At 43.0% G+C, this 25,012-nt stretch overlaps 2 protein-coding genes across 2 annotated transcripts in view; both read left to right on the top strand.

Annotated features, from left to right (window-relative positions):
* The window catches only part of LOC131460188 (NACHT, LRR and PYD domains-containing protein 12-like), a 366,580-nt gene extending 341,611 nt beyond the window's left edge, over window positions 1–24,969 (top strand). The window contains exon 17 of the mRNA XM_058630459.1: window positions 23,136–24,969. Coding sequence (XP_058486442.1) covers window positions 23,136–23,148 — 13 coding nt within the window. The 3' untranslated portion in view covers window positions 23,149–24,969. The remainder of the gene's footprint in view (window positions 1–23,135) is intronic.
* Window positions 1–25,012, top strand: part of LOC131460189 (NACHT, LRR and PYD domains-containing protein 12-like) — a 468,988-nt gene that overhangs the window by 6,916 nt on the left and 437,060 nt on the right. Inside the window, exons 2-3 of the mRNA XM_058630462.1 lie at window positions 1,425–1,514; window positions 1,815–1,895. Coding sequence (XP_058486445.1) covers window positions 1,876–1,895 — 20 coding nt within the window. The 5' untranslated portion in view covers window positions 1,425–1,514; window positions 1,815–1,875. The remainder of the gene's footprint in view (window positions 1–1,424; window positions 1,515–1,814; window positions 1,896–25,012) is intronic.

The raw sequence follows: 25,012 nt of genomic DNA, 5'->3' as shown, positions 1-25,012 counted from the left end.
GAGACTCGCATGCTTTGGACACAGACTGCACAACGCTATTGGTAAGTTACACTATGTTAACCTAACATTTCATATTCAGAAAATTTCTGTTTGTATTAAAAAAAGAAAACAAAAACAAATTTAAGGCCACCACATTAGTGTTGTATTGTTCGTTGTTAGTATTGTTTAGCCGTGATTCCTCTGGGGACCGGATCAGAAAGGAAAAAAACTACAAATATCAGATTAGAATATTATTAAAAAAAAAACCTACCAAAAAAAGTAATACCGTGATATTATACCGTCACCGTTCAAAAGATGAAAAATACCGTGATATTAATTTTAGGTCATATCGCCCACCCCTACTGGTCACTGCACATTTTTGATACATTTCGGTAAAAATTGCCCTCAGGCTCCGAGTCTAGGGGGGCCCTATCGGCTCGGGACCCCAAGCAGTTGCCTGCCTTGCCTGTTCACAAGCTGCGCGTCTGACTGTTATCATTATATTAATATCATTCTTACATTGAAATGATATTAATATAACGTTTAGAAAATATTAAAATCAATTCAGGCCAGAAAACCTGCAGACCTATGATCATACTGTTAGGAACAATAACTGTAAATAATACATTCAAGTCCATGAAAATAGATCTGTGTTCAGTCAAAAATCATTTCTGATATAAAATGTAGTCAAAGTTGCTAGAAATAACAAAGTTGCAGTACAAATACGTGGAATGTGTACTTAAGTACAGTCATGAAGTATATGTACTGCTTAATCCTGACAGATTAGAATGGAAACTTCCAGCCTGTCATAACTCCAGTCAGTCGTCTTTTGTTTTTCCTAAATGTGACGTCATGTTTTCTTCTTTATGTCAATTCTACTCAAGCGTCCAAACCGAAACATAAAGTCCCGTCAAACGCGAACACAATGTTAAATGAGATTAAATGAACGATTGTAAATGATCATTTGGATTAAAAGTGAAATAATAATGTCATATATTCACATTATCATCAAAATAATGACTTGATTTAGTAGCTTTAAGTACTATAAGTACTACAAGTACTATAAGTGCTTAATGCACTAAAGTCGGAGGAAGTGCTTTTACTGTGAACTTTTGGAGTAATCCAGGGTCAAAGTTGACTTGAACAAAACTCAGGTTATTCTTTTTTTGAAGTGGTATCAAATCCACATTTATGATTGAAATGTAATTGTACTCAGTACTTTTTGATGTCCTTGATGAACAAATATGCAGTTAATAAGTAATCCAGGATCTAATTTGACTTTTGCTCTCAAAACTGAGCTCATCAGCTGACTTGAATGCAGACAACAGCCCTTCAGTCACATACAGAGTAGCCTAGCACCATCTACTGGCACAAATATGTAAGTGACATGAACAGCAGGTTTCATAAAACACCTTCTCTGACAGAAAACTCCTGATGTGTTACAGTTTTCTCTCGTGTGATCACTGGACTGAACACAGATCCACATCAGACGTCCTCCAGGAAACATGAAGGAGATTTTCCACTCAAACTGAGAGGTAACTCTTTAAAGTGCTTTCAATATGATGCTTTCAGTGGAGCAGTGATAAGTCAGTGAGGAGCTCATTTGCACAAACTCATGACAACAACAAAGAGAAGACGTGCTTTTTATATATGAGGTTTACACTTTACACTATAAAACAAGTTATTCTCTGTAAATCTGTATATTGGGACGGTTTATACATTCAGTCTGTCTGTGTGTGTGTATGTGTGTGTGTGTGTCTGTGTGTGTGTCTCTGTGTGTGTCTGTGTGTGTGTGTCTGTGTGTGTGTGTGTGTGTGTGTGTGTGTTTCTCACAGACGAGGACAGAGCAGAGTCTCCAGAACCCAACAGTCTGTCTGTGAAGAGTAAGAAGTAACGATGGGATCCTCACAGACAAAGTAAGAGACAGTGTGTCCAGTGAAGCGTGTTAGCTGAAGATCATTTCAGGTGGCATTAATGCACCTTTCAGCTTTTTTACCAACTGTCATAAAAACTTTTCTTGTGACAAAACTTGCAATCAATGCACTGACAACAAGAGAACAACACACTTGGTTGTGCGCTAAACATAAACTCTAAATCCTGACTGTACCTGTAGAGCAGTGGTCCTCAACCCCCGGGCCGCGGACCGGTACCAGTCCGTGGGTCAATTGGTACCGGGCCGCAGAGAAAGAATACATAACTTCCATTATTTCCGTTTTATTTATGATCAGATTGTGAACCATTCTCTCGCCACATCTGTCGATGACTCACTCTTGACACATGTCAACATGCTTGCCTCGGTCACATGTCACGGTCGAAGAAGAAGATCAACTGCTGGAGATGGCAAAATGACGGCGGCATTAAAAGTATGTTTGAGACAATAACTCTGCCGGTGTTGTGGATTAAAGTCATGACAGAAAACCCTGAGATCACCACAACAGCAACATCCTATCTGTGTGAAGCAGGGTGAGCGGGTGCTGCTGCTGCTGCTGTTGACGAAGCACCCGTCTCCTGGCTCGCGTCATCTGGGTCCTCCGTTACCGCTGCTGCGCAATGAACAGACGGGACTTCACATTTGTCCTTTGGTCAGCGGCAGCATCCGCAACTGGTTGATGGACTCGGCCATTTTTCCCCCAGCCGGTGCACATGCCGCTGACGCACGGCTGCGCTCTGTGCAGTATCGTTGGCGCGATGTTACGAGGACGCTGCTAATACATTTGCATACACAGTGGATTCACGTTTATTATTATATTCACAAAAGACCCGTTTTTATGCCGGTCGTATCATTTTATTTGATTTTTTATTTATTTATTTTTGTATTAAAGGCCGGTCCTGAAAATATTGTCTTGACATCAAACTGGTCCGCGGCCCGGGGGTTGAGGACCGCTGCTGTAGAGGATCAGTCTTTACACAAAGATCAGCGACCACAGGCTGTAAACCTGAAATCTGCTTTGTGATCAAAGTGTCTAAACAAAGACCATCATCAGTGATCATGTGATGTTTGTGTTTGCAGAGGTCAGAACCAGAGACAGAGAGCAGAGTCTCCAGGACCCAGCGGTCTGTCTGTGAAGAGTGACTGGTCTATGGGACTACCTTTAGCCTTCAGTCATGAACCTGGAGCCTCAGAGACAAAGTAAGAGACACTTTGTCCTGTGAAGAAGTCACAACCAAACCTGTGTCCTCACAAAGACAGAATCACACACACACACACACACACACACAGCTGTTTTAGCGTCATAAAAACTTTTATCCTGAGAAAACTTGTAACAATGCACTGACAACAAGACAACAACAGACTTTGTTGTGCGCTAAACACAAATGCAAAAAACACCAAAAACGAGTGGAAAACTCAACTAGAAGTGAGTGAAAAAGTCACTAGAAAGATTCATGTGATTGGTTCTACAACGACATCAAAGTCATTTGTCATCAGCTGTGAGTTTTTAAACCAGCTGCAGTTGTCCTTGGGTCACATGACTCACTGCACGTCATCATGATGACATCCATTGTATTGATCTTTGTCTAAATGTTCAGAAATAGCAGGCTTGATCATATTGACCATAACTCTTTGGAAACACTGTATTTCCTGTACTTGTTTGTGTTGTTTTCAGCCGGACATGAGAGCTTCAGCACAGGAATGATAATAGAACGCTTCCATAGCTCTGGAACAACAGGATTCTCTGTCAGTTTTTCAAAGATTGCACAGAAAGCATCATGAAGTTCAGGAGAGCAGTTTTTTAGCACAGAGGCTGAGAAACCATCAGGTCCTGTAGATTTCTGACTACCGTCATGTCTAAATGCTGACTGTACCTGTAGAGCAGGGCCGTCACACTCTAATGACCTGGGGGCCAATGAGCGTCTATTCTGGTCAAGAGGGGGCCGGACTACGGAACATAGAGTCGTCAAAAAACAAGTGTTCAGTAGCACGAGCTTCAAGTTAAAACACAATCTTGCATCATGATATCACACGTATACTTTGTGATACTGTTTATGATGCAAAATCAATCTGTTACTATCAAATACACATTTATTTCAAATGACGCAAATAATAACGTGGATGTCGGCAGAGCGAGGTCATACAGCGGCGACACGTGGCCAACCCAGATCAGCACGAACTTAAAGGAAAAGAAAGAAGACGCTCTTCTCCATCACTCTGCTCCACGCTCATGAACTGCAATCAGACGCAGCTTTGATTGAACACGCTCAGTGTCACAGGTGGCTCGTCACTTTCACACATGAAGTTTGCCCAACATCAATAAACAATCAATACAAATAAACAAAGAATAACTGAGGGCACAGTTCAACAGTGGACAACTGTAATGAAACCATCAAACTAGGACTGATGATGGGGAGTCGGGGAGTGCAGCAGTTCCCTGACCTCACTTTTGAATCCACCAAACCTTTTGACAACTTTACACCTTTCATGTTATTAATAATAATAATGATGATAATAATGACATAATAATAAAAATAAGAAGGATAACAATGGTTTCCTCAGTGACACACATTCCTCAGTTTCCATCTGTTTGTGATCAAAGTGTCTAAACAAAGACCGTCATCAGTGATCATGTGATGTTTGTGTTTGCAGAGGTCAGAACCAGAGACAGAGAGCAGAGTCTCCAGGACCCAGCGGTCTGTCTGTGAAGAGTGACTGGTCTATGGGAATACCTTTACACTTCAGTCATGAACCTGGGGCCTCAGAGACAAAGTAAGAGACTCAATAAATAATGCTCTCAAATCAATATGATATGCTCTTGAATTAAGATAAGAAATAACCTCCATCTGTTGGAGGGAAACGTCCAAACTTCAGAGCAGCTCTGAAAGCAGCTTCACATCAACAGCTCATTTCTTTTATTTGTGGTTCAAATTGAATTTGACTGGACTTTTGTGAAGGAAGAAGAACTAAATGTGTGTGTGAGCAACAGACTGAACTGAACTGATTCAGAATCTGATGAAACGGATCAATGAGTCAAACCATTGACGAGTCAGAGAGAGTGTGAGGATGAGCCTCAGGGTTAGACCTTTACAACAGTCCATCAGAACCACTGTGAGACAAAGCTGTAAGGATGTCTTCACAGAGACATGTCCACCTGTCCCTGACGTGTCAATGATAAAGAAATGTCTCCACAGACACATGTCCACCTGTCCCCAATGTGTCAGTGATAAAGAAATGTCTTCACAGACACATGTCCGCCTGTCCCCAACGTGTCAGTGATAAAGAAATGTCTCCACAGAGACATGTCCGCCTGTCCCCGACGTGTCAGTGATAAAGAAATGTCTCCACAGACACAAGTTTGCTGTTTCTGTGGACGAGCAGACGTCCCCCTGTCCTCTGTGTCAGGACGTCCTGAAGGATCCAGTCTCCACCAGCTGCGGTCACCGGTTCTGCAGACGCTGCATCTCCTCATACTGGGACCAGTCTGGTCCACCAGGAGACTCCTGCTGTCCCCAGTGTGGACACAGACCCAGGACAGGACGTGGACCACAGAGCATCTTTGGTAAGACTCATAAGGAGAGCAGCTCCCATCAGCACTAGCAGACTTTAGAAATGGAAAAACAGGAGAAAACTGTTTAAAAGTTAAAAATGTGACTCATGTTAACTCCATGATGGAGTTTAACTCTCTGCTGCCCCCTGCAGGTTGAAGAAATGAAGGTTTCCCCTCATTTTGCTGCTTTTCTCTCATGATTGTTCTCTTGTATGCAGATGATACTCTTTCCTTCACAATCATCACAGTTCTTCTAGAATGATTCAGTCTTTCAGAATAAAATTATTCAAGTCATTACAGTGAAAATTTTGTTTTTCATTTGACAACAAACAACATAAAACAACAACGTCACAGAAAAACATGACACTGATGAAAATAATCCTCAGCTGCTCACATTCTTTGTCTCTTGTCTTTCAGCAGATGTTGGTCTGCAGAAGGTTCTAGATGAACATAAGATCAGTCTGAGGAGCAGATTTGAACATGTGACTGAAGGAACTGAAGGAACAGGAAGTAGAACCCTCCTGAACAGGATCTTCACTGAGCTCTACATCACAGAGGGACAGAGTGAAGAGGTCAATACTCAACATGAGGTGATGCAGCTGGAGACGACCTCCAAGAAGAAGACGGTCCAGGACACTCCCATCAAGTGCTGCGACATCTTTAAAGCCTTACCTGACCAGCAGGGGAGCATCAGAGTCGTCCTGACCAACGGCGTCGCTGGTGTTGGAAAAACCTTCTCGGTGCAGAAGTTCACTCTGGACTGGGCCCAGGGTTTGGAAAACCAGGATGTGAATCTGCTGATTGTCCTCTCGTTCAGGGAGCTGAACCTGATCAGAGATCAGCAGCACAGTCTTCTCACGCTGCTCCATGTTTTCTATCCAACATTAGAAAAGGTCAGAGCAGAGGAGCTCGCTGTCTGTAAACCTTTGTTCATCTTTGACGGCCTGGATGAAAGCAGACTCTCACTGGACTTCAGCAGCAGGACGCTGGTTTCTGACGTCACACACAGGTCATCAGTCAACGTGCTGCTGACCAACCTCATCCAGGGGAATCTGCTTCCCTCGGCTCTCGTCTGGATAACTTCTCGACCTGCGGCGGCCAATCAGATCCCTCCTACATGTGTTGCCAGGGTAACAGAAGTACGAGGCTTCACTGACGACCAGAAGGACGAGTACTTCAGGAAGAGATCCAGAACTGAAGATCTGTCCAGCAGACTCATCTCACACATCAAGACATCCAGGAGCCTCCACATCATGTGTCAAGTCCCAGTCTTCTGCTGGATCAGTGCTACAGTTCTGGAGCACATGTTGACCACAGAGCAGAGAGGAGAGCTGCCCAAGACCCTGACAGACCTGTATTCACACTTCCTGCTGGTTCAGACCAAGAGGAAGAAGAACAAGTACGATAAAGGACATGAGACGAGTCCCCGGGAGCTGACGGAGGCCGACGGGGACTTTCTTCTGAAGCTGGGGAGGCTGGCCTTTGAACATCTGCAGAAAGGAGACATCATGTTCTACCAAGAAGACCTGGAGCGGTGTGGTCTTAGTGTGACAGAGGCCTCGGTGTACTCAGGAGTTTGTACAGAGATCTTCAGAAGAGAGAACGTGATCTTCCAGAAATCAGTCTACTGCTTTGTTCATCTGAGCGTTCAGGAGTTTCTGGCTGCAGTCTACATGTTCCACTGTTTCACCAACAGGAAGACAGAGGTACTGCAGGACTTCTTCAGAAAAAAAGTTGATGATGAAGATGAAGATGAAGATGATGACAATGAAGATGATGATGATGATTATGATGATGATGATGGTGGTTACACTTCTCTGGATGTGTTCCTGAAAGCAGCCATGGAGAAATCCCTTCAAAGTGAAAATGGTCACCTGGACCTGTTTGTTCGCTTCCTTCATGGACTCTGTCTGAAGTCCAACCACAGACTCTTAGGAGGTCTGCTGGGTCAGACTCAGAACAGTCCAAAAATCATCCAGAGGGTCATCAAGAACCTGAAGGAGATGAACACAGAGAACATCTCACCTGACAGAAGCATCAACATCTTCCACTGTCTGACAGAGATGAACGACCAATCAGTGCATCAGGAGATCCAAGAGTTCATGAAGTCAAAGAACAGAGAACAGGAACTCTCTGAGATCCACTGCTCAGCTCTGGCCTACATGCTGCAGATGTCTGAGGAGGTTCTGGATGAGTTGGACCTGGACAAGTACAGAACATCAGACCAGGGGAAACAGAGACTGATTCCAGCTGTGAGGAACTGCAGGAAGGCTCGGTGAGTTCAGACATGATCAATAACATCATCAGTCAGTGATGATTCATGGTTTGGTTTATCAAATACACACAGAAGTCAGTTCTTCCCATTCTTCTCAGTTTGTTTCTGGAGATGTTTTAAATGATGAAAGTGAAGATTTGTCAGCTGGTTGTGATTCTTGTTTTGAACTGAATGAAAACACCAAATCACAACATTCTCTCAAGTCTCTGTTCATGATAAGACAGAAAGACAAGAGAAACCAACAGTTCACACAATGAACAAACACTAGGGGGCAGTGGAGAGAAAATCTGTGACAGAACCAGACTCAAACATGTGCAGCATCTGCCTCGACCGGTTGTGGTGAAAGGACAAAATGGAGGACAGAGGAGAGGAGGGAGAGAGAAAGTGAAAGAGGGAGGTGAGGTAGAGACAGAAGAGAGAGACCAGGAGCAGAAATATAACAGTTGTGTCAGCTTCTAAGTTTAAACAGGACTTATGACATTTTTATACAACTACAATGTTATTGATGTTCTATTAATGAGACATAAACATTAGACTGATATCAACTTTAATTATAGTATCATATTAATAATAATAACAATACTACTGGTTTCAAGCAGCAACTTTGTCTAAAGTCTCATCTTTTATTCTTTATTCAGGTTGATAAACTGCAGTTTGACAGAGATCAGCTGTTCTTCTCTGGTCTCAGCTCTGAAGTCCAACCCCTCACACCTGAAAGACCTGAACCTGAGCTGGAACCAGCTGCAGGATCCAGGAGTGAAGCTGCTGTGTTCTGGACTGGAGAGTCCACATTGTAGACTGGAGACTCTGGGGTGAGTTCACTGACTCTCTGTTACTGTTGTAAATGTCAGATGTTTCATCCACAACTGAAAGTCATTCATGTTGTCACATGAGTTGAATCAGTGATGGTTGTTCCATGTTTCCACTTTTTCTTCCCTCAGATGTAGAATCAGGATCTTTTCACAGCTGACGTGTTTTTTGTTTTCTAAAGTGTTTCAGTCGCTGTAGTTTTCACGTCAGTCGCAGCTTTGACCTTTTCTGACTGAACTTGATGTTTTTCACTTTCTCCTCTGACACGTTCACATGTAGCCAATCAGAATGAGTGTTGTTGATGATGTCACAGCTGTGACTGTTTACAAACAAACAGGAGCGTCCTCGGTTGGCTCAAGATGGCGACCTGGGCGGTTGGAGTGCGGTGAGCTCCCAAACTATAAGTTGTACCACGTCAAAAAACGGCAACTAAACCAACTATTATGACTGCTGTGGCTACTCTGTGAGGATAGAGAGGATAATAAAATATTTTAATTAAACATTTTGAAAAATGAATTAAATGTTAATTCATTCTAGAACGGGGCACCACCCTGAAAACAGGGAAAAGACAATCAATCTATGCCTTTAAAATCAGTCTTAAATAATCACTGTAATTGACTATGATATCAAAGATATCCCAATTTAACAGTATTGAAGGTATGAATCCGAGCACAGACCCTCTCAACCCCCATTTGTCACTGTATTCATGTACAAAAGACACAGAGCATTCCTTCAGGTTAATAAAAGTAACAATTTATTAAATCAAACATTGAAATCAATTAAACAATCATGTTCACTAAAAGTGAACATTAATGTAGAACGAAAATCTATTGGTTGAATCAACAAATATCACTTGCTAAGCTACAACAACACAGGCTATATACAACATAAACACCAATATGTGTGTGTGTGTGTGTGTGTGTGAGTGGAAGAAGGAAGTGCAAGAAACTCATTCATCTAGAGATGATGAAAGATTTTAGAAGTCTCAGTGGGGGGACACAGTTTTTCTTTCTCATGGCTCAAATAATTCAGCTGGAGTCGCAGTTCTTTTGAATAGATTTAATGGTGATGTGCTGGATTCTGCTTTCTCAGATGATGGTCCATGGATTATATTGGTCTTAAAGGTGGACAACCTTCTGGTTATTATTTGCAATGTTTATGGTCCAAACAGAACAATTCAAGCAAAAGATATGTTTTCTAATCTCTCTGCAAAGGAAAATACAAAGAATGTGTTTTTATCATTGGTGGAGACTTCAATGATGCCCCTGATGATGAAATGGATCGATGGCCTCCTAGATCTACAGCTTGACTTGGTTTCAAATCTACCTCATTTCTGTGTGATCACCTTCTGCTTTCAGATGCTTGGAGATTTATGAACCCCAGTGTCAAAGATTATACGTGGACCAATTCTAGCAGAAGCTTACAGTCTAGAATTGATCTATGGTTACTGTCATCACATGGACTACAGTTCATTTCAGATGTTTCTCATTCTCATGCTCCGCTGTCTGATCATCAAAAGAGAAGTCTTAGATCAAAGGGCTCTAAAGAAAAATCAAACATCAGAGGCTATTGGAAATTAAATAATAATATATTGGAAGACAAAACATTTTTTTTTTTAAAGTGTAGAATTGCTTGCAAAAGACATGTTTAGTGAAAAAGATATGAGTCCAGTACAAAAATGGGAATTCTTTAAATTTAAAGTCAGAGAAGTTGCAATACAGTGTAGCAAACAAATAAAAGAAATACGTACTAGCAAAGAAGATCTTTAATGAGCCAGTTGCACAAATGAATGTCTAGGCACGATTTATCTGAGGATGAATTCAAATTGCTTAAGAATCTTAGTGAAGAGCTTGACAGAATGTATATGAATTTGGCCAAAGGTGCCTTCATAAGGTCCAGGGCTAAGTGGTTAGAGGAAGGGGAAAGAAATACTAGTTCTTTTTTTGGTTTAGAAAAGCCAAATAGGAAAATAAATAATATTCCATCCCTAAATATAAATGGTACCATCAGCACAGACCACAATAATATTGCAAGTTACGTCACCTCCTTTTATAGCAAATGATATACATGTGAATTGAATCACTTCAAGAGCAGTGCATTTATGGAGCATATAAGAAAGTTGACTCCTCTGATTTCTGGACATTTCAAAGACAGCTGTGACAGAGAGCTCTCATCCTCAGAAATGACTGAAGCAATATGAACTCAATGAATTTAAGAAAAGCACCTGGAAGTGATGGTCTCTCAGTAGAATTTGATTTATGCTTTTGGGCTTTAATTAAGGACCATCTACTGCTCATGTTTAAAGAATGTATTGATAGAAAGGACATGACGACAACCATGAAACAAGGTCTGATAACCCTTATTCCTAAACCTGAAACAAATCCTTTAATAATGGAAAATTGGAGGCCCATTTCTCTTTGAAATATAGACTATAAAATGATCTCACAGGTCTATGCTAAACGTTTGAAGAAAGATCTAGAAGAGATAATAAGCGAAAACCAAAATGCTTTTATGGCCAAACGTCACATTAGCTCTAATGTCAGGTTAGTATTAGATTGAATTGACTATTGGAACCACATAAAGTCACATGCACTACTTGTATTCCTCGACTTTTATAAGGCATTTGATTCAATTGAACATTCTTTCATGATACAGGCCCTGCACATTTTTGGTTTTGGGGATCATTTTATTAATAATATAATAATGTTTTATAAAGATATAAACAGCTCTGTCATTTTATATCCCAGCATTTCCAAAAGGTTTCCAATTTCAAGAGGTGTACGCCAAGGATGTCCTATTTCTTGTTTTTTATTTTTGATTGTGGCTGAAGTTTTGTTGTTAAATATCTCACATAGCCCCGATATTCATGGTTTGACCATCTTTAACAGAGAGATCAAAATGACACAGCTAGCCCATGATACACTATTGTTTCTAAGGGATAAAGGGCAAATACAAAGTGCATTACGTGCAACTGGTGCATTTTCAGAAGCTTCGGGTCTTAAACTTAATCTTTTATGTTTCTATGAGACTGAAGAGAAACTTATGTTTGATATTCCTGTCAAAAATGAAGAAAACTAAGACAATTTTGAATTGATGGCTTCAGAGAGACCTTTCAATCTTTGCTAGAGTGTTATTGTCAAAAGCTGAAGGTGTATCAAGATTAGTTTATCCTGCTTTGTCACTTTTTGTTAGTGATATGTTCTGCACAGAAATCAATCATTTATGTATTACATTTGTGTGGAAAAATAGGAGACATTGCCTCAAAAAAGAAATTCTCACTTTAGAGAGAGCAGAAGGAGGATTGGGGGTCTTAGATTTGATCCGTTTGAATTGCACCTTTAAGATCAAATGGCTTCAGAAATGTTTGGAATGTCCGGAATCGCTATGGAATTTTATACCATATAATATCTTTGAAAATGGAAGCGGCTTCAAATTTCTATTGGGATGTAACTAGTCCGTTTCTAAATTGCCACTAAAAGTCTGAAAATGTCATCAACAGGCTTTATTGTCTTGGAAAGTGTGTTATGTTCACAACTTTTCACCACATAAAACTCTTATTTGGAATAACAGTGATATTACTGTTAACAAGAAAAGTCTATATAAGGAGGCCTGGATTGAAAGGGGTATTATCTATGTTTCTACTTTGTTTGATAATAAAGGTCATCTTTATAGTTATGAACATTTTCTAAGAACAAAATCTGTTCCTATCATTTATAAAGAGTTGATTTCTGTAATGCCAGCTATTCCCACAGGCATAATTGAATGAATGAAATGTCACCTTGGCCATCAAAATATTGATCCTCAAGTGCCTTCTCTACTTATTGGTGGGATACCATTAACAGATGTAAAGTGTACAAACAAACATATAAGGAAAGAGATTCAAAACTAGAACAAGATTTCACCCAAAAGCAAATCTTTCTGGAATTCACAATTTGATCATATAAAGTGGCGCAAAGCATGGTTATGCCCCTTTCAGTTTTGTGTTTGGAATAAAATCAGAGAAGTTCATTTCAAAATCTTACATCATATTTACCCATGTAACACAATCATTTCCAAATGTGTTGACATTGATGCTAAAGTGCAAAACTGAGCCAGAAACGACTTTACATCTGTTTTATCACTGCCCCTTTTCTTTTGTTTTTTGGAGAGACGTAGAGAAGTTTATTCAGAACAGGACTGGTCATGTCATAGCAATTGCCCCAAAGGATATTGTCACTGAATTGAATTGTAGCAACAGATCTTTAAATCACATGGCAAATCTCATTCTTGCAATTGGCAAATTCAATATTCATAACTTAAAGAACTAGGTTCACATACTGACTGATCGGGGACTGAGACTGAGTGGCACTTGGCTGATGTACACTGTTAAGGTTGGCCACAATGCTATCACCAATCTTTTTAACCAAATCTGTTATCACAACACTGAGAGCATCAACAGAAACTAATTGTGGAGGTGTAGGGTCTGATTGAGCAATCAGTGTGGAGCTGGCAGAGGGGGTTAATGGAGGCTCAATAACTGACTGATCAACTGTGTTGTTCATAACACTGGGGAACACTGGCCTACCCCTACCATAACACAGTGAAGAAATCTGTTGGCCCCTCCCCACCCCAAAGGTGACATCACGTCCACGACCAGCCATAGCATGAACCATAAAACTGTCACTCTCCGACATCATGAACACAAAGTAACCTTGCACTGTAAACTGCACAATGTGCTGCAATACAACAGTTAAATGACAGGAGCACAAAGAAAATCTCAATTTTTACAATATTGACTTCTACACGTTTCCCATGTATAGGGTTGGTCTATTTGGACACCTTTACCCAAAGCACACACACAAAAAAGTAGATAGTTTTCTGTTTTGTTGTTTTTTCACACAAAAAAAAAACCACAATATGAACACAAGGTATTCACATTATTAGCGTCACTTAGTTTAAATTCCTCTTCAATGTCCAGCGTTCCACACTTAGAGAATAACTAGTTACGTACAGTCATTAGCACGGAGCAATGACGAAACGCGAGTGAATCTTTTAGCACTCAATTGTCCGACACACCTTGAACGCACCTCGGGCGACTGCAGTCTCACACACCCACAGAGCGAGAGGAGGAGAGACGAGGCAGGTGAACGCCGCTGCTCCCCGGGGATCAGACGAGCGCCGATCGGTGATGCAACGGGTCGAACGGCACCAAGTGTAACGGTGTAGTTTTGCGGTCTGCGTTGTGAAGAATTCGCCGTACGCTGGATATCTTTTAGAGGAAGTCTCCGTTTATTTCTGACACAAAGCAAGTGAAAGAAAACTCCCATCAGCATGTGGAACACAGGGAAACGTGCCCTCTATAAAATAAACATGTACAGCTTGTCAAATTTAGCATGATAATCTCCATATGAGCATAATGACAATGCTAAACAATACAGAAATCACACAAGCGCACATCACGTACCTCTCCCACAACATGCAGCAGCAGAAGGGGAGAGGTGAGGGCAGACACACCCTTAAATACTGGGTGAGCACCCCAAAAGTGAACGTGGGGGACAGCAGACAAGCATGAAGGTTCCACATGACAACTTAACCTGCCGTGTCAGGGTCAAATACACAAATAAAAACTTAAAACATACATTTTGTGTCATTATAAATAAAATAGACATCAGGTGTTCAATAAATTGCAGTACCTTAAAAAAGAAATACTGTAGTAACTGACCCTGTTACACACACACACACACACAGTAGTTGACTAAAGCAGTGGTTCTCGCGGACAGTCTCCTGGGGGGGTTGGATTATTATAACAAACAAATAAATCATCCTCATGGCGACTTTTTGGTACCAGGTACTATTTTTAGTACCTGGTCCTGCGAGGTTCCAAGCACTAAGCAGGTACTATGCGATGATTGGTCAGACTGCCGGCCGCTGACTGGCCAGAGTCCCGTCACAGGGACTGGTGTAAAGTCACTAGTCACTGTGTGTGTGTGTGTGTGTGTGTGTGTCGCGTATAAAACAAAGTCACCGCAGCTTCACTCAGCCGTGCAGTGATGACTCCGCCCACATTAAGTAGGTACTTTAATTGTAGTTGAAATGCAAGAATTACCCCAAGAATTGAGGATCTTTGAAGGCAAAGCAGGCTCAGGTCTCACATGAACATCGCCTGCAAGCTTCTGTAAAAAATGCAGATGATATTCCTACTATTAGACCTCGTAATAATAACAATAATAAAGCATACATTCATATCAAAGGTCTGGTGCCAATTCACAATTATACCAATAATCTATATAATTTCTATCTATCTATCTATCATCCATCTATCTATCTATCTATCTATCATCCATCTATCTATCTATCTATCTATCTATCTATCTATCTATCTATCTATCTATCTATCTATCTATCTATCTATCTATCTATCTATCTATCTATCTATCTATCTATCTATCTATCTATCTATCTATCCATCCAAGGGGTGGTGTAGTGGGGGTGGCCCCAACTGCAATGAACCAGCTTTGGGGGGGCCCAGCTGGCAAAAGGTTGAGAACCCCTGGTCTAAAGTCTCATGTTTTATTCTTTATTCAGGTTGAGTCACTGCAGTTTGACAGAGATCAGCTGTTCTTCTCTGGTCTCAGCTCTGAAGTCCAACCCCTCACACCTGAGAGACCTGGACCTGAGTAATAACCAGCTGCAGGATTCAGGAGTGAAGCTGCTGTGTTCTGGACTGGAGAGTCCACATTGTAGACTGGAGACTCTGGGGTGAGTTCACTGACTCTCTGTTACTGTTGTAAATGTCAGATGTTTCATCCACAACTGAAAGTCATTCATGTTGTCACATGAGTTGAATCAGTGATGGTTGTTCCATGTTTCCACTTTTTCTTCCCTCAGATGTAGAATCAGGATCTTTTCACAGCTGACGTGTTTTTTGTTTTCTAAAGTGTTTCAGTCGCTGTAGTTTTCACGTCAGTCGCAGCTTTGACCTTTTCTGACTGAACTTGATGTTTTTCACTTTCTCCTCTGACACGTTCACATGTAGCCAATCAGAATGAGTGTTGTTGATGATGTCACAGCTGTGACTGTTTACAAACAAACAGGAGCTTCCTCTCATCTTCAAATCAGCTGTGTCTCAGTTCATAAGGCTGGATCCTCCAAGTGTGGACTCATGGTCCAGATGTTGTCAACATGTGTCACAGCACCGTGACGTGGGCGTGTCCCAACTGTCACATGACTCGTCATCTGGTGTATGTTTGGCGGACGACCGTGTCCCAGAATTCTTTGCAGCAATAAAGGTGGTGGTAATGCACCTTTAAGCTGGTTTACTAAACACAGATGAATCAAAGAATCAAATCAAGTGTAAAATATAGAATTGTAAAGATGTTGAGAAGAAGTGTGATTCAGGACTTTGAAGTGTAGAGGGCAGTATTGAACCTCTCAGTGTACAGCCTGCACACAGACTCCACCTGTTTCTGCTTCTTATCATTGATTCATTTCATTGAGTTGAACTTGATGTGAAAAGTGAGGCTGTGTTGAAATTCACCTGTGACTTCTTTGTCATTTTGCTGCTGTTTCTTTGCGTCAAACGTCTTTATTCTTCACGTTCACTTGAACTGAACCTTCACACACTCGTGTGTCTCACAGTCACATGACTCATGCTTTCTAAATACACTGTAGAAAATGTTCAGATACATTTTCATCCTCACAGCTGATATTTGACTCACACATTAAAATTCACCTGCTGAACAAAACACTTTTATTCTTTATTCAGGTTGTGGCGCTGCAGGTTGACAGAGATCAGCTGTTCTTCTCTGGTCTCAGCTCTGAAGTCCAACCCCTCACACCTGAGAGACCTGGACCTGAGTGGGAACCAGCTGCAGGATTCAGGAGTGAAGCTGCTGTGTTCTGGACTGGAGAGTCCACATTGTAGACTGGAGACTCTGAGGTGAGTTCACTGACTGAAGCTGCTGTTGTTTTTTTAAACTTTCATTTCATTTACATTAAACTCATTTTATTCACTGATGAATAAAATAAACTCCTTAAACACACACACACACAGACACAGTCCCACACACACACACACACGTGCACACACAGTCCCACACACACACACACACAGTCACTCACACACACACACACACATAGTCACACACAGACACACACACACACAGTCACACACACGCACACACAGTCACACACACACAGTCATACACACACACACACAGTCACACAAACACACACACACAGTCACACACACACACACTCTCACACACACACTCACTCACACACAGTCACACACACACACACACACAGTCACACACACAGTCACACACACACTCTCACACACACACTCACTCACACACAGTCACACACACACACACACACACACACACAGTCACACACACACACACACACACAGTCACACAAACACACACACACAGTCACACACACACACTCTCACACACACACTCACTCACACACACACAGTCACACACAGACACACATACACACATACACACAGACACACAGACACACACACACAGACACACACACAGACAGACACACACACACACACAGACAGACAGACACACACACAGTCATACACACACACACACAGTCACACAAACACACACACACAGTCACACACACACACTCTCACACACACACTCACTCACACAGTCACACACACACACACACACAGACACACACACACGCACACAGTCATACACACACACACACAGTCACACAAACACACACACACACAGTCACACACACACAGTCACACACACACACTCTCACACACTCACTCACACACACAGTCACACACACACACACACACACACACACACAGTCACACACACACACACAGACACACATACACACATACACACAGACACACACACACACAGACACACACACACACACACACACACAGTCATACACACACACACAGTCACACACACACACACAGTCACACACACACACACACACACACACATTGTTCTAAAGTCTCATGTTTTATTCTTTATTCAGGTTGAGTTACTGCAGTTTGACAGAGATCAGCTGTTCTTCTCTGGTCTCAGCTCTGAAGTCCAACCCCTCACACCTGAGAGACCTGGACCTGAGAGAGAACCATCTGCTGTATTCAGCAGTGAAGCCTCTGTGTGATCTTCAGGACAGTCCAGACTACAGACTGGAGACTCTGGGGTGAGTAGAGTGTTGTTCTAATCACAGTCAGACAAACATCAGTGTTTCCTCAGTGAAGCTGTGACAGCACAATAGTGACAGACTTCATGATTGGACACAAAGACACAGAGAGACAACAGACGAGCCACGAGCTGCTGCTACTCACAGACTAGAGCTGAGCGCCTCACATGATGAGCGTCCATCAGCTGTGGTTAAAGATGGCGCCGCGGATGGTTGCCTCGGTGTGTTGGTGCGCGTTGTTTTGTCTTGTTTTGTGTTTTAACTCCGTTTTTTGCGATTATACCCGGAGCTCTTTCACCAGAGAAGAGCTCATGAACATCAGGGTAACAACACCAGCGGACTTATTTCCTACTTTTCTTCTCCCCACACTGGAAATTTTGGACATTATGGTCAAAGGTGTGCTCACCTTCGTTCACGCAGTGAAACGCCGGAGGAGAGGGAAACGGGCCGGTGCGCTCGTGCGTCTTCGCCAGCGCGGATTACGCACAGCACTACCGGGTATATTTCTCTCTAATGTGCGTTCACTGGCCAATAAACTGGATGAATTACAACTGCTGTTGGGGAAAAACAGGGACTTCTACTCATCGGCTGTTTTGTGCTTCACGGAGACGTGGCTGTGTGGAATAATACCGGACTCTGCGCTGCAGCTGGCAGGCTTCCAACTCTACAGAGCGGACAGAGACACGGAACTTTCCGGCAAAACCAAAGGTGGAGGAATCTGTTTTTACATCAACAGCGGCTGGTGCAACGACGTGACAGTGATCCAGCAGCACTGTTCTCCTGACCTGGAATCTCTCATCATAAACTGCAAGCCTTTTTATTCACCCCGTGAGTTTGCTTCATTCATTCTGGTCGGTGTTTACATCCCACCGCACGCCAGTGTGCAGGACGCACAGCGCATGCTCGCCGATCAGATACTGTGTGTGGAGCGGATCAACCCGGACTCTTTAGTTATTGTCCTAGGTGACTTTAACAAAGGAAACCTCACTCGCGAACTCCCCAAGTACAGACAATTTATTAAATGCCCGACCAGAGAGGAGAACATTCTGGATCACTGTTACACCACAGTCAGGGATGCTTATCACGCCGTCCCCCGTGCTGCACTGGGACTCTCTGACCACGTCATGGTCCACCTGATTCCTGCTTACAGGCAGAAACTAAAGCTCTGCAAACCTGTAGTGAGGACATCAAAGAAGTGGACCAGTGAGGCTGTGGAGGATCTACAGGCGTGTTTGGACTCTACTGACTGGGATGTATTCAGGACTGCTACCAACAGTCTGGATGAGTACACAGAGGCTGTGACGTCATACATCAGCTTCTGTGAGGACTGCTGTGTTCCATCATGCACCAGGGTGAGTTACAACAACGACAAACCCTGGTTCACAGCCAAGCTCAGAAGGTTAAGGTTGGATAAGGAAGAGGCCTTCAGGAGTGGTGACAAAGACAGACTTAAAGAGGCAAAGTACAAGTTTAGCAAGGCGGTGAAAGAAGCTAAACGACTGTACTCTGAGAAGCTCCAACACCAATTCTCAGCCAACGACTCTGCGTCTGTCTGGAAAGGGCTTAGGCAGATCACCAACTACAAGCCTAAAGCCCCCCACTCCTTTAACGACCAACGCCTAGCCAACGACCTGAACGAGTTCTACTGCCGCTTTGAAAGACAGAGGGACAGTCCTGCAACCATCCCCCATAACACCTCCCAACACCCCCAGCTCCAGTGTTTCACCTCCACCTCCCCCACCTCAGCAGGGGCCTGGGCATCTCCACCAATGCCCACCTTAAAGGTCCCCCCCCCCTCCACCCCACCACCCACCTCAGTGTTGACTCTTTCCATCCACGAGAGGGACGTCAACAAACTCTTCAGGAAACAGAATCCCAGGAAAGCAGCTGGTCCGGATTCTGTCTCCCCATCCAGCTTGAAGCACTGCGCTGATCAGCTGTCTCCAGTGTTCACAGACATTTTCAACACCTCATTGGAGACATGTCACGTGCCAGCCTGCTTCAAGACCTCGACAATAATCCCTGTTCCCAAAAAGCCAAGGACCACAGGACTTAATGACTACAGACCCGTCGCCCTGACCTCTGTGGTTATGAAGTCCTTTGAGCGTCTTGTGCTTTCACACCTGAAAGCCATCACCAACCCCCTCCTGGACCCACTGCAGTTTGCCTACAGAGCCAACAGGTCTGTAGACGATGCAATTAATCTGGCCCTCCACCACATCCTCCAGCACCTGGACTCTGCAGGAACCTACGCCAGGATCCTGTTTGTGGATTTCAGCTCTGCCTTCAACACCATCATCCCGGCTCTGCTTCAGGAGAAGCTCTCCCAGCTGAGCGTGCCTGACTCCATCTGCAGGTGGATCACTGACTTCCTGTCTGACAGGAAGCAGCATGTGAAGCTGGGAACACATGTCTCCGACTCACAGGTCATCAGCACCGGATCCCCCCAGGGCTGCGTTCTTTCTCCTCTGCTCTTCTCCCTGTACACAAACAGCTGCACCTCCAGTCACCAGTCGGTCAAGCTCCTGAAGTTCGCGGACGACACCACTCTCATCGGACTCATCTCTGATGGTGACGAGTCCGCCTACAGGTGGGAAGTTGAACAGCTGGTCACTTGGTGCAACCGTAACAACCTAGAGCTCAACGCTCTAAAGACAGTGGAGATGGTTGTGGACTTCAGGAAGAACTCAGCCTCACCTGCACCCATCAACCTCTGTGACTCCACAATTGACACTGTGGATTCCTTTCGCTTCCTGGGAACTATCATCTCCCAGGACCTCAAGTGGGAGCTGAACATCAGCTCTCTCATCAAAAAAGCCCAGCAGAGGATGTACTTCCTGCGGCAGCTGAAGAAATTCAACCTGCCAAAGACAATGATGGTGCACTTCTACTCCTCCATCATTGAGTCCATCCTCACCTCCTCCATCACCATCTGGTACGCTGCGGCCACGGCCAAGGACAAGGGCAGACTGCAGCGTGTCATTCGGTCTGCAGAGAAGGTGATTGGCTGCAATCTTCCATCTCTCCAGGACCTGTTCGCCTCCAGAACTCTGAGGCGTGCAGGAAAGATTATGGCTGATCCCTCCCACCCCGGTCAGAAACTTTTTGAGTCACTCCCCTCTGGCAGGAGGCTGCGGTCCATCAGGACCAGAACCTCACGCCACAAGAACAGCTTTTTCCCGTCTGCTACTAGCCTTATCAACAAGGCCCGCAGCCCCCCCCTGACACTCTGACTCCTCACACTCCTCCTCTGCCTCTACATGTCACATTATCATTACATCTTTTTTATGCGTTACATTAACGTCATTACTGTGAACTTTTGCACCTGGTGAATATTTCACTGTTACTCACTTCTGCCCAGCTGTACTGCTCTTTCTGTAGTGCTCTTTTCATCTTTTAAAAAAAACATTTATATACTGTGTATATTAAAATTTTGTATGCTTGTTATGCACCAATGACACCAGAACAAATTCCTTGTATGTGCAAATCGTACTTGGCAATAAAGCTCTTCTGATTCTGTTTGTAGTTTGACTTCATCACAGATTATAGATCCACTGTATCATACACTGTAAAAACAGCAGCACATCTTGTTTGGTTAGAAAACGTCAAAGTAGCCACTTTCAGACTGGAACGTCATTTTCCTTCAAACTCTGACAAAAGCATGAAGAAATGAGCAAAATATCAAGAAATGATCTTTATCACAAGCAAAGAAATGAAAGTGAGTCTTCTCTGACTTTAAGAATTGACACCTTGGCAAGGGAGAACCCAAAAGCACGACAACGAGGCAGGAAAACGCAGATTACTAAGTCCAAAAGCAGGAAATCAGTCACAAACAGGCAAACACATCAGAACAAGAAGACTAACTAGAAATGCTGGAGCAAAAAACCAACACAAGACCATCTGAAAATGGGCTGCTATATAATCACTGAGGGACTAATGAGCCAATGGAAAACCAGGTGAGGGAAATGAGTTGCATGGAAGAAAGATGACAGGAGAACTAGTGACAAGACATGGAAACAAATGAAAAAGACATGAAACAAACTAAGAGTTAGTGTAAGTACGTAAGTACAGAGAGAGTGAATTTGACCTTTGTGTTTTAAACACAGCAGTAGTGAAGCAGGAGCAGCAGGGATTTCATTCAAACTGTTGTTTGTTACTGTTTATTAAAGCTTACATGAAGTTGTCATTCTCTTCTTTTAAGACAATGTTAGAGTTAGTTTTCTTCACTTTTTCTGTCAAAAATGAGGACAATTTCCCAGAAAGTAGACTTCATTGACCTTTTTTTAAAAGTCTTCCACAAACACCTTCAAGTGTAAACCACATAAAACCACGAGAAAGTCATTTACATTCACATTATATCAAATAACATGAAGAGGCTGCAGACACAGACATGATAGTGACTCTGCTGTAAACATGAACACTGGAGTGACAAAGCCCGCCCCTTTCTGTTGGACCTCAGGTTAAAGCTCCGCCTCCAAGACTCTGTAACATGAGTCAAAATCAAAGTTCTCTCTGGTTTAAGGTTTATAGACAAATTCTGCATGAACAGAATATAAACACAACTTTTTCCTGAAGAAATATGCAAATGAGTGACTTGAGTATCGTCACCATGTGTGTGTGTGTGTGTGTGTGTGTGTGTGAGGCAACATGAAACAGTGGCAACAACAATTCAATCCAAAAACCAAATGTCCCTGAAATATATCTACTAACAAATACTTTCCATCAAAGTACACAGAGTACGCATTTAAGGCCACAGCTGAACATGTGACCTTGACTTCCATGTCAACAGAGATGAACATAAAGAAACAGCAACCCCTGCTGGTGAGGAGTAGTTCCTGCAGCACTATAGATGCACTATATGGACAAAAGTATTTGAATTGACGTGTTTCAATGGGGCTTTGGACTCTCGGCCTCTTCTCTCAGTGAAGGACAATCTGAAGTTCAGCAGACGCAGACATTTCTACTCCAACATGACTGTGTCCCAGTGGACAAAGCAACCACTATAAAGACATGAGCCCTGACCTTTAACCCCATCCAGCACCTTTGGGATGAACTGGAACAGAGATTAAGAGCCAGACCTTGTGGTCCAGCATCAGTGTGTGACCTCATCAATGCTCGACACAATGAATGGACACTAATTGTCACAGAAACACTTCAAAGTGTTGAGCAAAGTCTTCCAAGAAGAGTTGAAGCTGTTAAAGCTGCAAAACTCCATATGAAAATAATGTGAATGTATTTGAATACTTCATAATAGTCCAAATACTTCTGTTGATTTGTTTTCACACAACTCCAAACAACCAGTGTTTGGTGAATGAGTGAATGTGAGCTGTTGTAACATGTGATGTTATTATTCCACATCTGAGCTGCATCACTGACTCTGACTCTGACTCTCTGTCGTCTTCTCTCAACAGGTGGGAGCCATGAATGTGTGTGTGTGTGTGTGTGTGTGTGTGTGTGCGTGTGTGTGTGTGTGTGTGTGACGCTGCTTCCACAGATCTGTGACAGAACTCCAACGATGATGGTGTGATTTTTCAGTCCTAACGTCCTGAACCTGTGACGAGCTGTTTCAACATTTAACATAATGTGTCTTTAATCCAAGAGTATTCATCTACAATGTTAATAATATCCATCACCTTTATTACATGATGTATAATTACATATCTAACAGTTTAACCCTGACCAGTCAACATGTGTTTCCTTTTCATTTGCATCAGTTCAATGTATCTATGTTGTCTACTGATGAGTTTTAAAAAATGCTTTTTAAATATTTGACAGAATAATTGATTAAAGATTCAAAAACTCTGAACTCCAGCACATGAGAGCTAATGAAAATAATGCCTGGTCCACAGTATGTGGAGCTAAAGAGAGTGTCCTAAAACACCATCAAGTCCTAAAACGCCAGCAAGTCCTAAAACACCAGCAAGTCCTAAAACACCATCAAGTCCAAAAACGCCAGCAAGTCCTAAAACACCAGCAAGTCCTAAAACACCAGCAGGTCCTAAAACACCAGCAAGTCCTAAAACACCAGTAAGTCCTAAAACGCCATCAAGTCCTAAAACACCAGCAGGTCCTAAAACACCAGCAAGTCCTAAAACACCAGCAAGTCCTAAAACGCCATCAAGTCCTAACACACCAGCAAGTCCTAACACGCCAGCAAGTCCTAAAACACCAGCAAGTCCTAAAACACCATCAAGTCCAAAAACGCCAGCAAGTCCTAAAACACCAGCAAGTCCTAAAACACCAGCAGGTCCTAAAACACCAGCAAGTCCTAAAACACCAGTAAGTCCTAAAACGCCATCAAGTCCTAAAACACCAGCAGGTCCTAAAACACCAGCAAGTCCTAAAACACCAGCAAGTCCTAAAACGCCATCAAGTCCTAACACACCAGCAAGTCCTAACACGCCAGCAAGTCCTAAGACGCCAGCAAGTCCTAAGACGCCAGCAAGTCCTAAAATGCCAGCAAGTCCTAAAACACCAGCAGGTCCTAAAACACCAGCAAGTCCTAAAACACCAGCAAGTCCTAAAACGCCATCAAGTCCTAAGACGCCAGCAAGTCCTAAAACGCCATCAAGTCCTAAAACACCAGCAAGTCCTAAAACACCAGCAAGTCCTAAAACGCCATCAAGTCCTAAGACGCCAGCAAGTCCTAAAACACCAGCAAGTCCTAAAACACCAGCAAGTCCCAAAACACTGGTATGTCTGTCTGCTTATTCTGTTTGTGTGTTTCCACCGGCTTTACTCGCCTCGCCTCGCCACGGCACAGTTTAAGTAGCGTTTCCACTAGCCTAGTACCTGGTTAGACGAGGTTCCAAGCGTGCTTAAAAGCAGGTACTAGGCGATGATTGGTCAGACTGCCGGCCGCTGAGTCCCGTCACAGGAAGAGACCTCCCACACACAAATCAAGCCGAACAGCTCCGAACTGTAGATCATTTAAAACTACTTAACAATCCTAACAACATGGGTTAATGTCCAACAACTACAGAAGTGTGGTGTGAAGTCACGAGACACTAGTGTGTGTGTGTGTGTGTGTGTCGCGTATAAAACACAGTTTCACTCAGCCGTGCAGTGATGACTCACATGTTTGCTTCAGAGACTCTGTCTGAACTTTCAGTGGATTTTTCTGCACTCTTTGTCCAGTCCCACGTTGATCCCGCGCCTGTGTTTCTTACGCATATTTGAGGATCTCCGTTCCTGTGTCCCGCGTTGTTTTTCCTGTGTGAGAATAAAGACTGTTTCTTACCACCATACTGCATTTGGGTCCAGTCCTGTTCGTGACATGGTGCTCCAA

The sequence above is a fragment of the Solea solea genome, chromosome 6 (assembly GCF_958295425.1).
Source record: "Solea solea chromosome 6, fSolSol10.1, whole genome shotgun sequence".
NCBI classification, from domain to species: domain Eukaryota; kingdom Metazoa; phylum Chordata; class Actinopteri; order Pleuronectiformes; family Soleidae; genus Solea; species Solea solea.
The sequence above is the reverse complement of the archived record's forward strand: the minus strand, read 5'-3'. Positions and strand labels throughout refer to the sequence as shown.